This window comes from Anthonomus grandis, chromosome 4 (genome assembly GCF_022605725.1).
Source record: "Anthonomus grandis grandis chromosome 4, icAntGran1.3, whole genome shotgun sequence".
NCBI classification, from domain to species: domain Eukaryota; kingdom Metazoa; phylum Arthropoda; class Insecta; order Coleoptera; family Curculionidae; genus Anthonomus; species Anthonomus grandis.
This window is the reverse complement of record NC_065549.1, coordinates 12,092,824-12,105,536: the sequence shown is the minus strand read 5'-3', so window position 1 is coordinate 12,105,536 and position 12,713 is coordinate 12,092,824. Positions and strand designations below refer to the sequence as shown.

The window sequence follows — 12,713 nt, the reverse complement described above, 5'->3', positions numbered from 1 at the left end:
ATTAAAATCAGAAAGTATATAGCAGTGAAGAAATATGACTAAAAACGTAACGATAACTTAAAATCTTGGGCGAATTATCAACTGACTACCGGATTAGGGTATCCTTTTTTCTTAAAATTGCTAAGGAATTTGTATTATAATTTTTGAAAAATTCATGAAAACTCCCTTATTGTTATCATGAATTTACCTGAAAATACAATTTTTCTTAATAAAGCATCTAGACTTACCCATAGAGAATGGAGAAAACATGTCAAAAAAGAAAGAAGAAAGCGCATTAGACAAACCAAAGCCAAGGAGAGGGATAATAAACTTTTAGAAGGTAACAGAATAAGTAACTGAATATCAGGCAAAAATTTTAGCCTTTGGTTTAAATTTTTGTTTGTTTTTGAAAATATTTTATCCAAAATTACCTGGAACAAATCTTTACAAGACTTCCATATATAAAATGAGTTGTATCTTTGACCAGTATTGCTCTGAAATTGACATTAGCTGTTGATATCTTTATGAATAAATAAATAAATAAATTTTTGTAGAGCAAAAATGTCTTGAGGCTTTACCTGAATATCAAAAATGGCTCCAAGAGCAGGAGATATTGGAACTCGAGAGGGAGAAAGAGGAGCAAATACAATCAACTATAAGGTAAATTCAAAGACTTTAAATGTTACCATTTTATGTTAAAGTTTAAAGGAGTTTTACACAAAAAAAAAATTGATAAAACCTAAAGTAAAACAACAGAACTCCTTGAAAACATCTTGTCGGACTTGCATTGTCTTATTTATTTATTGTAACACGACGTTTCGGTTGGTAAGTATCTCCAACCGTTATCAAGTGTAAACTGACGTCAGTTTACTGTCAGACACTGTCAGTTTACACTTGATAACGGTTGGAGATACTTACCAACCGAAACGTCGTGTTACAATAAATAAATAAGACAATGCAAGTCCGACAAGATGTTTTCACTGTACCATTGTCTACCACCTTCAAAAACACAACAGAACTCCTTATCATTTACTTTTGTATCACTCTCTCTTGAACCTAATAATCACAGTAGAGTTTTATTTTCTGAACCTGCCTATAACTACATTATACTTCAATTAATTTCCTTTGTTCTTTTCTAAATCTAGTACTAAAGACCATATGTTTTTTATTTTTAATCCACTAGTTTATATTTTTAAGTTTATAAATAAATTGTTTGTTTATTGCCGATCATGATTATGTATTAATTGAGAGTAGTTGAAATTGAAAGAATATGGCGGGTATAATGTTTGTACATAAGCTAATGAATGGCTATATAGATTATAGCAGTTTTTTGAAGTGCATTAACCCATTAACGCCCAAATTATTTTTTTTTTGAAAATCGTTGAAAAAATAGTCTTGCTATGTTATTTTGGATAATTCTTAGCCAAAAAAAAATTAAAGAAATTTTTTTGTTTTTTAGTTTTTTCAAAAAAAGATGATCTATAAATAGATCGCTGGGCAAATAATTGATTTTTTTTTTATAAAAAAATATGTTTTTTATTACTGTAAAATTGTACAATATCTAATTTTTGCGGTGATATTTTACAAAACAAGTGGTGCAAAGCGTAATGTTACATTTTTTGCAGTAAGTAAGTGGGCGACTTTTACAAGAAATGTATTGGCATCTTCTTTGATTGGTTCTCTTTTCCAAAAGATGCCTCTTTTCATCAAGTCTAACTTCATCAGGTACGCGTGATTTGGAGGTTGATGGTAAGCTCAGGGGTCTACCTTTCATAATACTTCGTCCATTCGTCGTTTTTTGTCCAACCCATTTTTGACAACTTCAGGGGTCCCTCAGGGCTCCCATTTGGGACCATTGTTATTCAGTCTCTTTATCAATCACGTCGGCTCCCTACTGGAGTCTGAGTTTTTGCTCTTCGCTGATGATTTGAAAATTTTTCGGCGGATTTCCTCCTCTCAGGATCAGTTGGTGCTTCAGAGAGATATAAACAGAGTGTTTTGCTGGTGTAAGTCGAATGAAATGTCATTGAATGTTGGGAAATGTGGGTTTATGAGGTTTACTCGTTTAAGGGTCTCCCCTCCTTGTCAATATGTTATTGATGGTATCCCCTTAAAGGAGCTTGACTCAGTCAAGGATTTGGGTGTCTTTCTGGACCCGAGTCTTACTTTCTCCCACCACTTCGAAAATACTGTAAATAGAGCTAATAAACTGCTTGGTTTTATCAAAAGATCTTGCAAAGACTTTACTAATGTGTCAGCATTGAAGACACTATATATTTGCCTGGTGAGATCTCTTCTCGAATTCTCCAATATTGTTTGGTCACCTCATTTTCTGATTCACATTGAGAGGCTTGAAAATATCCAGCACAAGTTTATCAGGTTTGCCAGATATACTCTTATGAAGTCAGGCCTGGATCTTACCTGTTCAGAGACCATGTCCTACCTGAGCATAAACTCCTTATCAAGTAGAAGGCAGTTCTTTGATGTTTGCTTTGCGTTTAAGGTTCTGAATGGTATTGTTAGAAGTCCGGAATGTCTGTGCCTTTTCTCTTTGCATGTATCTTCTTACACAACACGAGGTCAGGCGCTTCTCCACATTCCCTTTTGCAAAACATCCTATCTACTAAACAGTCCTATAAATAGAATAGCTTCTACAGTGAATAGATTTGCAAAAGATCTTGATTTTTTCAGTACATCTTTAAATAAATTTAAGTCGTCAGCTAGGGCAACTATCTTGGGATAGTGCCCTACTCCCACTCTTTGGATTATGTTTAGCACAGTATTGTTTATTAGTATTATAGTTTTTACTTAAGACTACTGTTAATTATTAATAAGTACTTGAAATGTTATATACGTTGATGAATAAATAAATAAATAAATAAATAAATAAAAAATGACCAAGCTTGAGGTAGGTTACTGCAATCTCACGCCTAAAATCTTTGGAATTTATTGATTTCTTCCCATTGATTCTTCGGTAAAGCTGCAACGAATTTATTACTGCCATATCTATCATCCTTGTGAATAAACACCAGTACCACTTTTTGCCTCGGATGGTGATGCTATGCTTCTCCAAAAGCCAGTCATGGTGATCCACTCCTCCCATGTATTTATTGTAGTTGTATATCATTCTAGGTTGGGAAACTGGCATGCAAGCTTTTTCCTTCCTATTCCAGCGTGGAACTGAGGTTACTGGCTCTACGTGATCAAAATTACTGGCCATTGAAACACACTTATTGCCATTTCATTTAACAATTAGTATTTCATTTTTGATGTCGAATCTAAAGTCATATCCACGAGGCATTTTTTCCAGTTCCTTGGTTGATTGTAATGGGCACTGGGCAGTCCGATTTTCCCTTATCGTGCCAGTAGCTCTAAATTTAAATTCTTTTAGCTTGTGAAATAGCCTATGACTACTAAAAAAATTATCAAAGTAGACAGAGTAGCTTTTCGGATTTTCCACAATTGATAGCATTTCTACAACTAGCCTGGTACCCAAAGGCTCTTTTTGTTGATTTTCTTCTTTTCCAGCATAAAGTGAAAAAGAAAAGCAATATCCGTCTTCGCCACACATTGTCCATAGTTTATAGCCAAAACGGATTGGCTTGGCTTTAATGAATTGTTTTAACGAGTGCCGACTATAATACCTAACAATCATTTCATTAATGGACAGATTTCCTTGAAAAATTCCGAATTTTTTAAAATTATTATTAACTTTCTCAAATATGGTTGTATTTTAAAATATTTATCATTTGTGTTGTCTTGTGTAGCTTTAGTATTGTCGACAAAATGAATACATGATTTTATTTCCAAGTAGGTATTTCTACTCATAGCATTTTTCACGATTGATTGGCCCAAATCGTCTTCATCGGACCAGTAATCTCTTTCAGATGGTAAAGTATGATAGCCACTAAATATCAAAAAACCAATAAAAATCCTTTTATCATCTTTTGATATTGTAAATCCATGTCGATTCTTTTGGATAACTGCATAGTTAGTAGTTTGTTCCCTTATCATGCTGTAAATATCATCATCGAAAAAGTGTTCAAATATGTTTACCGCAGAGGAGTCTTTCAATGTAGCTTTCATATCATTCTCAGCTTGTAAAAAATCCTGTTCGGCTGTTTGAAGATTATATTTAGGGTCAGTTTTGATCCATTTAGTTTCAAGTTTTTGTGGTTTTTCAATTTTTGCTTTTTTTTCTCAGGGAGTAGACGTGCCAATGGTAAGTTATCTTCTTCCTCGCTTTCGTCATCTTCATTTGTCTGTATTTCTACATAACCAGCAATATCTTCTAAGATAGGGATTCCAGTTTCTTCATCGTTAAATACTTCCTCATCGGTTAGCTCATCAACATCGGGTGGCAACGCTAGTATGTCCGCATCTATTTGCTCTGAGTACAGGTACTGCACTGCATCATCTAGATTTTTAAATATATTAGGTTTGCTCATTTTTATATCTGAAATAAAAAAAAAATCTTACAGAAAAACATTTTTTTATATATAGTATAAGTTATAAGTATTTTTTAGAAATTAAATTTAAAAAAATCTCTGTTTATCCCAGCGATCTATTTATAGATCACCATAAAAATCAGTGTTATAAAAAGTGAAAAAAATAGAAACATGCAACAATAACCATTTAGCTACATTTATTGAACCCCTCCTAATAGAAATATAATACATAATTTAACTTACCTTAACAATTTTTAAAGCTATCTCAAAATATAATAGCCGATGCACTTGATAAAAAAAATGTCTCCAACGAAGGTCTAATAAAATAAACACTTTCGGTCGTACAATGAAATAAGGCACTAAATAGGACCGATTTATAATCAAAGTAACGATATTGGTGGTAGGCGCGGCTTAAAATTCACCAGACACATTTTGAACACCTGTTTCATGTTGTGATCTATAAATAGATCGCTGGGCGCTAATGGGTTAACATAGATTTACCAACTAGGATTAGAAGAGGGGCTTTTCAATCTTTTCATATTCCATTTCCCAGTACTAATTATAGTCAAAATTCACTCATAAGTTGTTATTATAAACTCATAATTAGTTGCAACTTTGAAGTGTTTGGCCTGTCAGTGGATTTATTTTAGAAATAATTTATTAATTCTGTTATAAAACTATGGATAAAAACCAAATTCTAATAGTTCTTCGAGTAGTATTTGATGGTGTACTAGGTTGAATGCCTTCAAGAAATCTGAATATATGACATCTATTTGTTTATTATTTTCAATATGAGAGTTGTTTACTTACCAGACAATCAAATAATTTGAGTATTGCTTATTATTTTATTATATTACATTATACTGAGAATGTTACTTTAAAAATTTGCTTGATGCAATTCAAAAAACCATCTTTGGAGTTTGATTTTTCACATTTTTTAGCAAACTTATCTATGTTATAGTTATAATAATCAGCATTAGTTGAAAGAATTCGTCCATTATGCTCAAAGATACTTTGATGTAATTTACAGCAAAACAAAAAAATGTTTTAAAATGCTTGTTATTTAATTTAAATAAATTCAAGACACTGTGTTTTTTCATTTTGTTGTAAGCAGTCAGCATAAGCTTGTTTTTTTATGTATCCTCTTAATATGTGAACCATTAATATTTCTTTTTTGTCATTTCTGAACCAGATCAATTGGATCTTTCAACAATGACTCATTATTTTATAGTTCATCACTTGGTTCATCATATCATTCTATAGTTCTTTTAGAACTTTTTATTCTTTGTATAACAATTTGAACCCACAAGGCTTTGCACTATTCCTATAATAAAATAGTGTAATATAAGAATCAACTATGCAAGGAAATATCAAAGCTTGTTTATACATGGTTTTCGAATATTCAGAAGCCATATGTATTTAAACCTCCGACAATAAGTGCAAAACAATGACTACCTATTCAAAAAAATACTGTACTCTCCCGTTTAACCCAAATATCCTGGTGAAAGGCTCCCCGCCATCTAATAAGACTAGTAACAGCATTTCAGCCGCAGTGGGCCAGGTCATTGTGGCTCACCATGTGAAAATATAATTTTTAAGACTAAAATTTCATAATATAACATGTCAACTTAAGAGACAAAAGCTTGATTCAATTTACGTCTTCAATTCAGGGAAGAACAATGGAAAAGGGTAGAAAAAGAAGCTCAAGAACAATGGCAAGAAATCCAAAAAAAAATCGCCCTTGCGAGAGAAGAAAAAATCAAACAAAATATGAAAATAAAGCTAGAATGGGAAAAGGAGCAAGAAAAGTTAAAGGAGATTAAATTAGCCAAGGTAATTTCTAATATATCTTATTTCAAAACCAGCTTATATATAAAACAATATTAAATAACAGGAAAAAGAACTAGAGGAGAAACGCATTCAACAACTAAAACATGAAAAGGAACTCTTAGATTTTCTAGAACTAGGTGGAGATACACCAGAACACCTTAGAACCAACATGGAGTCTAACCCAGGAAAAATGACATGTCCCTTCTTTGCCAAAGTGTTTGCTTGTCGTTTTTTCGATCATTGCAGCAGAAACCACATTAGGCCTGGGGTTAGCAATATGATATTAATCAGGAATTTTTTTAGCGATCTCAGGTAATATAGATTTAAAAGTTAAGTATTTCATATGACATAATACAATTTTAGCTTAGAGGTAAGAGAAACAGAGCACGGCAGTGACTCCAACTTGGAATTCGAAAAAGAGGAAGTGTATGAAAGATATAAAGAGTTTTTTTATGATATTGTATTGGAGTTGGAGAAATATGGGAAAATTATGTATGTGTTTTCTATTAAGTAGGTACTTATTTGTGAAATCATTTTACAATTTACAGTAAATTGGTTACATGTTGCAATCACTCCCTTCACCTAAGAGGTAATGTGTATGTGGAATTTGATACTACTAGAGAAGCCCTAGTTTGTTACCATAAATTTAATGGAAGATGGTATGCAGGAAGGCAGTTAAATGTGGAGTTTTGTAATATTACCTGCTGGAAAAATGCTATTTGTGGTAAGTCTAACATATTCTCAGTACAGAGAGATTTTACAGTGATGGATTCATATTTTAGGCGTATTTTTTAAGAAAAAATGTCCAAAGGGTGACGGTTGTAATTTTTTACACGTTTTCCATAATCCTGAAGGGCTTTATACGAATACATTTAGGAATCGGACGTACAGACAAAAAAGTAAAAGAGAAGGTAGCAGCCGCAGGCGGAATCCACAAGATTTGGAAAAAAGGTAAAATTATTTTAATGCCAAATATCTGTATGAAGATATATCTTTCTAAAATTTAGCTGGGATCGCGATAGCCCTAACAGTAGAAGAAACTGGAGGTGGTCAGAGTCTCCAGAACCATATCAAAGAGAAGAACGTAAAAATGGAGTTCGTGAATCGACAACAAAAAGACGGCATGTACATAAAGAGCGATATTCGAGGTCAAGAAAGTCAGACAAGTACAAGAGATCAAGGTCCAGAAGCCGAGTAAGGAGAAGTAGAAGAAGATCGAGAAGTAATGGTAGAAGATCTAGCAAAAGATCACGGAGCGCTAGCAGTAAAAGTTCCAAGTCTAGTTGAAACTTAAGTAGTTAATGTAAATTAAATTTCAATATTATCACAGTATATATAATTTTATTTATTTGCAATATGTTTTTGTCATTTAAACTCAGTTTCCACCTCCCAGTGTTCTCGGCAACAGGTAAATAAAAGTTAATTTTTTTTTTAATATAGATGGGAATCTTATAATCACAGTTATTTGCACCGATTTTCTTTTATGAATTAGTTAATTTCTTCTTAAAAGTTTATTAGGGGTTCTGAAATGTAGCACCAAAATTTATGGCCAATTTATTCGAGAATTAAATGTTCCTCTGCTTTAAATGGTAAATTTTGATCATTTAAACATGATTTAAGGGGTTATTTATTTATATGGTAGGAAATTAATTGTAAGATAAAGAGGCCGAGGAATTTGGGAAAGAAAATATCAAGAATATAAACCCAATACTTTAAATATACACTCATAAAATATCCCTTAGAAGTTATGGGCTTAGGGCTTCCAAACGTGACTTTCTAAGATATTTGACATCTTTTTTAAAATTTCTAGTGGGTTATGGCAATTTTAATAAATATCTACATAAACCACGTTTTGTTTCAGCGTTAACATAATTTTGATGAAATGATGTTTTTGCATAATGAATTAAAAGAGTTTGGCTCACTTCATTTGTGTCATACTTCACTTATGGCGTGCGTAATTGCAAATAATGAGATGGAGTCTATTTTTTTGAAATTGTCCCAAAGCAATATATAACTTGAAAGTATATTAGCTGTTAATAATTTTAGTCACCTCGTGATCCTTTTGTTCTTTTCTTATTGTTTACCTATCCGAGCTCTCCTGTGCTTTGTCTTAAAAAATATATATATTCAAGAAAAGCATGTGACCCTGTGTAAGATCCCTTGTATTAATTCAACAGTCACCAACATACAACCCTGTGAAGTGAAAATAGCCTTGTTAATAGAAAAACTCCGAAACGGACAAGGCATCAAAGAACAAGATCCATTTATGTACAACTTACGGTTTAACCAGCAAATCAATTGAAAAAAACGTAAAGATAGAGAAATTTTCACACTCATTTCATTATATTCGAGCCACAACAAAATTGCTTTAGTAAGTTTAATGTAACGTGAATAGTAATCGTCCATCACTGAATAAGAGAGATCTACTTTTCTAATATCAATATTAGCTATCACAATGAGTCTAGATTTATCTGATATTCATCCATGATTCGATACCATACCATAGACCCATTGGTAAAATGCCCTAAGCTTTGATGATCCACTTCAGGAATTCCACAATACTCTATGTGTATTATTTAATGATCCTTTTCCCATAACAGTTACATGCATGCATCTTTGCACTGGTACTTCCGGTCTAGCAACGAATGGCTCTTGCCGGTCTTTTGATTGATCCTTTCGTCGAGATTAGGCGCCATCTTTTTATGATTCTGGGTCGCATGGTATCCCAGAAGTATCCCGGATAAAATATTTTTATAGTTCTAAATCTATAAAATATACCTTAGTGTCTCATTTTTGAGCTAATATATGAAATTTACCCATTTTATCTACTTTTTCAGTAAATCCCTATTTTCTAAGTATAGGAAAATTATATTTTAAAACTTTTGATTCAGGTTGATTAGAGTATTACGGTAGAAAGCATTTATTTTTTTATTTTCTAGATTAAAATCTTTAACTAAAATTTCCCAATTATTTTCAAAAAATCATTTGAAAATTCTTTTATTTATTTGTTTAGGTACTTTAGCCTTAGTAACCCTATTTTTCTATCTAAATAGCTTATATAGAGCTTGGCTTTGAAGCTGCCAGGGAGATACTTTTATCTTTAGATATTTATAAGATTAAATCTAATTTTACAATGAAAATGTAACGTTTTTATAAACTATATAAACAAAGCTCGTGCTTGGACATTCGACTTGCTCGGAGGATAGGAACCGACTGGTCGGGATACGTTTGGTTGCATGTATTTATAAGGTCTGGGTGTGATGGTATTGGACGCGAGCCTGTGGAACAGACCACGCCCCCTGAGATTGCGGAACTTTTGGCTAGCGAGAAAAGGTCGGACGGAGGTGTGAACGTAACCGGTCCTTTACGGTGTTTTTTGGTGATAGATTAGGTTTTTGGCGGTTGGATTGGGTTTTGTATGAGGTTTATTTTTGTGTGGGTATTAAGGATAGGAATTGGGATTTGGACATGTTAGGAAGGAAACGAACGGACACTGAACCTAGACCTCGACTCCCAGCAATAGTTTGATCGCCGGGTTAGAGTTTAATTTCTCCAGTTTTGCCATTAAGTTATCGATTCTTTTTCCAGGATCCCGTCGGGCAAACTTAAGAGATTTAGGAGATTTGTGTTTTTTAATTGACAAATCGGGCCGTTTCATGTACGATGATGTATTGCCATCCTTTGGCTCCGCCCTCCTGTTATTAGAGCCCGAGTTGGTCGTTCTCAAGGTCTCAGCGAAGCTTTTTTTTTTATTGTTTGTGTTTTTTATATTTGGGTTTTTTGGGCAGCGCCAATAGCTCGCCGGATGGTCACCGCCGCAATTGCAACACTCAGCCGGGGTTGCTCTGTTTTTTTGACATTCTGAATAGAAATGTTCGCCCTTGCACTTGTGGCAACGCGGCTTTGCGTTGCAATTACTCAGGACATGACCATATTCCTGGCAGCGATGACACTGCCTAATTTGCTTCCTGTTTTCAATAGTCTGAGTCCTTAAGCGCTCAACGCGGAACCTAATCTTTAAAATGTTGTCAATTTGAAACACATTCTCCTGTTCTTTGGGGACGAGGAATCTGATGAGGTATGTGGATCTTCGTCGGCCTGGGCCGGTTTTAAACCAGCCCAGTTCCTCCGGCTCAAACCTCTTCGCTCTCAGCTCCTCCTCGACCTCTTCTAGCTTGAAGTTTTCGTCAAGTCCTCTCAATATCACGTTCAGTTTCCTGTCCTCCTCAAGGAAGAAGGAATGGAATTCCATTCCCTCCGCCTTGAGAAGACCTGTTAGTGCCCAGTGGTTGTTTCGAGTTTTGGGGAAGAGTGCTAATCCCAATCTGTCTTTCTGCACTTTTACAATGTTTTTTTTTTCACAAAATAACTTGTATTTTGCGTCCCAGTTTTTTGTGTCTCTTAACACTACTTTTGGGACTTTGTTAATATTTGTGATGGGATCGGTACTTCTCCCTTTGCCCGCTAGGGAAAGGTCGTTTAAGGTCATGTACAGTGGATTTTTTTTTAATTTTGGTGTAGGATTTTCGGTGGAGTTTTGGATGGGATCTAAGGCTGACGTTGTTGAGGGGACTGGCTCCCTGTATATTGTTATTTCAGGGTGAACCAGTTTCGAGGCCGGCTCATCTCCGTCTTGTGAGGGCGGAGACAGGCCCGCGTCTTCCCTGGTTCTTTTATTTTTACGCTGCTTTTGATTTTCATCTCTAGCCAGACCCCTCTGTGCCGTCAGTTTCTCTTTGAGTTCGGAATTTTTAATGGTAAGGGTTTCGTTTTGAGTCAACACCTCCCCGAGTTTACATTTGAAGTCCGAGATCTGCCCATAACAGTTATGAGAAATAAAGGAAAGAAACCTTGGATTACAAGAGGAATAAAAACATCCAGAAGGCATTACATTATATAAGAAAATATTTCTTTCAAAATGTACAGTTTATTCATCTTACATCTTACAGTTTATCATTTTATAATAAATATCGGAAAATTTATAGGAAAGTCATAAAATCTGCCAAATATAATTACTATCAACAGAGTATTTTAAATTCAAAAAATAGATTAAAGGAGCCCTGGAGAATAGTCAACAAATTAAGAGGCAAAACCAACTCATCATCTCATCGTTCACGAGTGCCTTAAGGGTAGAAAGATGGATCTCTTGGAGAAAATGGAAATCACCAAAGCCAAAAAGAGTCCAATTTTGGCATGCATTAATGATGCTTTCACCTTTGAGCCAGGACTTATCTTTAATAATTTTATCTAACTCCTTGTTTCTGCTCACGATACGCATATATGCCTTTGACTCTAATATTCATAAGCAGGGCTGGCCGAGTGGTTAACGGTCTGGTGTTTCACCGAAATCAACTTTCAAACTCAAACTCAAAAAATGCTTTATTGTCAACATAAACTTTAGAGCGTTTGTCACTTTTTTTCATTCTAATTTTTTTAATATTTTTTGTTGAATTTTTGTGCCATGTTATTGTTTTTTTATTATAAAATATGTGGGTATTCTCAGATTTAAATTTTATTTGTGAGTACTTAGCAGGTCATCTAGCTCAAAGGTAATTTTAACTAATTTTAATAGTTGATTTTATTTTATTGTAGTTACGTGTGTTTTTCTGTTTATTGTAGGTCTGATGATGCTTTATTAGCGAAACATATTAAAACCTGATTAATACATAAAAAGATATTTTGAGACTGAGACGTAGAGTTTTTATTTATTTTTTCTCATCATCTCGGACTTCAATCCTTGATGCTAGCCAGATAAATGAGTTCTACTGCAATATTGGACATAACATGAATTATGATGCTTGCACTGATCATGTGGAATTTCGGGAATACTTGGATCATTTGTCTGTTTCGGATGCTTTCTTTTTTGCTCCAGTTTCATCATTAGAAATTCAGGAATTATTTGGACAAATTAAAAATAAAAATTCTTTGGGTATGATGCTATCTCATTGAGAGTGCTGTTACCTCTCCCAGACACAGCTTTGGAAGTGTTGGCCGAAGCTATTAATTCTTCATATTTAACAGGTACTTTTCCTTATTGTTTAAAAAAATCTTGTGTTATCCCTTTATACAAAGGTGGAGATGCAATTAATCCTTCAAACTGTCGATAAATACCTCTTCTACCAACTTTGTCAAAAATTGTGGAAAAACTTATTAAAAAATAGGGTCTTTTCATTTTTAAATATGCACAACCTTATAAGTGTACAGCAGTTTGGCTTCCAGGCATCCCTAAGCACGACTGATGCTATTTTCAATTTTTTGGATTAATTATATCTTGGACTAAACAATGGTAATTGTGCTGCCGCAGTTTTCTGTGACTTGTCTAAAGCCTTTGACTGCGTCATCCACGATATACTGTTGAGTAAATTGGAGGCTTATGGATACAGGAGAATGATCTTGGAGTGGTTCCACTCATATTTGACGGGAAGAGTGCAGACTGTTAACTTTCAGGGTCAAAGC

General features: G+C 34.0%; 1 protein-coding gene across 1 annotated transcript; it reads left to right on the top strand.

The window, feature by feature from the left end:
* Window positions 1-42: 42 nt before the first annotated feature.
* Window positions 43-7,612, top strand: LOC126735227 (U2 small nuclear ribonucleoprotein auxiliary factor 35 kDa subunit-related protein 2; the record flags this gene model as incomplete). Its single annotated transcript, XM_050439178.1, has 9 exons — window positions 43-98; window positions 222-319; window positions 534-639; window positions 6,098-6,260; window positions 6,322-6,569; window positions 6,621-6,749; window positions 6,806-6,981; window positions 7,040-7,208; window positions 7,265-7,612. Coding segments are annotated over 9 exons (1,425 nt in total), but the record flags the coding sequence as incomplete, so codon positions are not given.
* Between the last annotated feature and the right edge of the window lie 5,101 nt (window positions 7,613-12,713).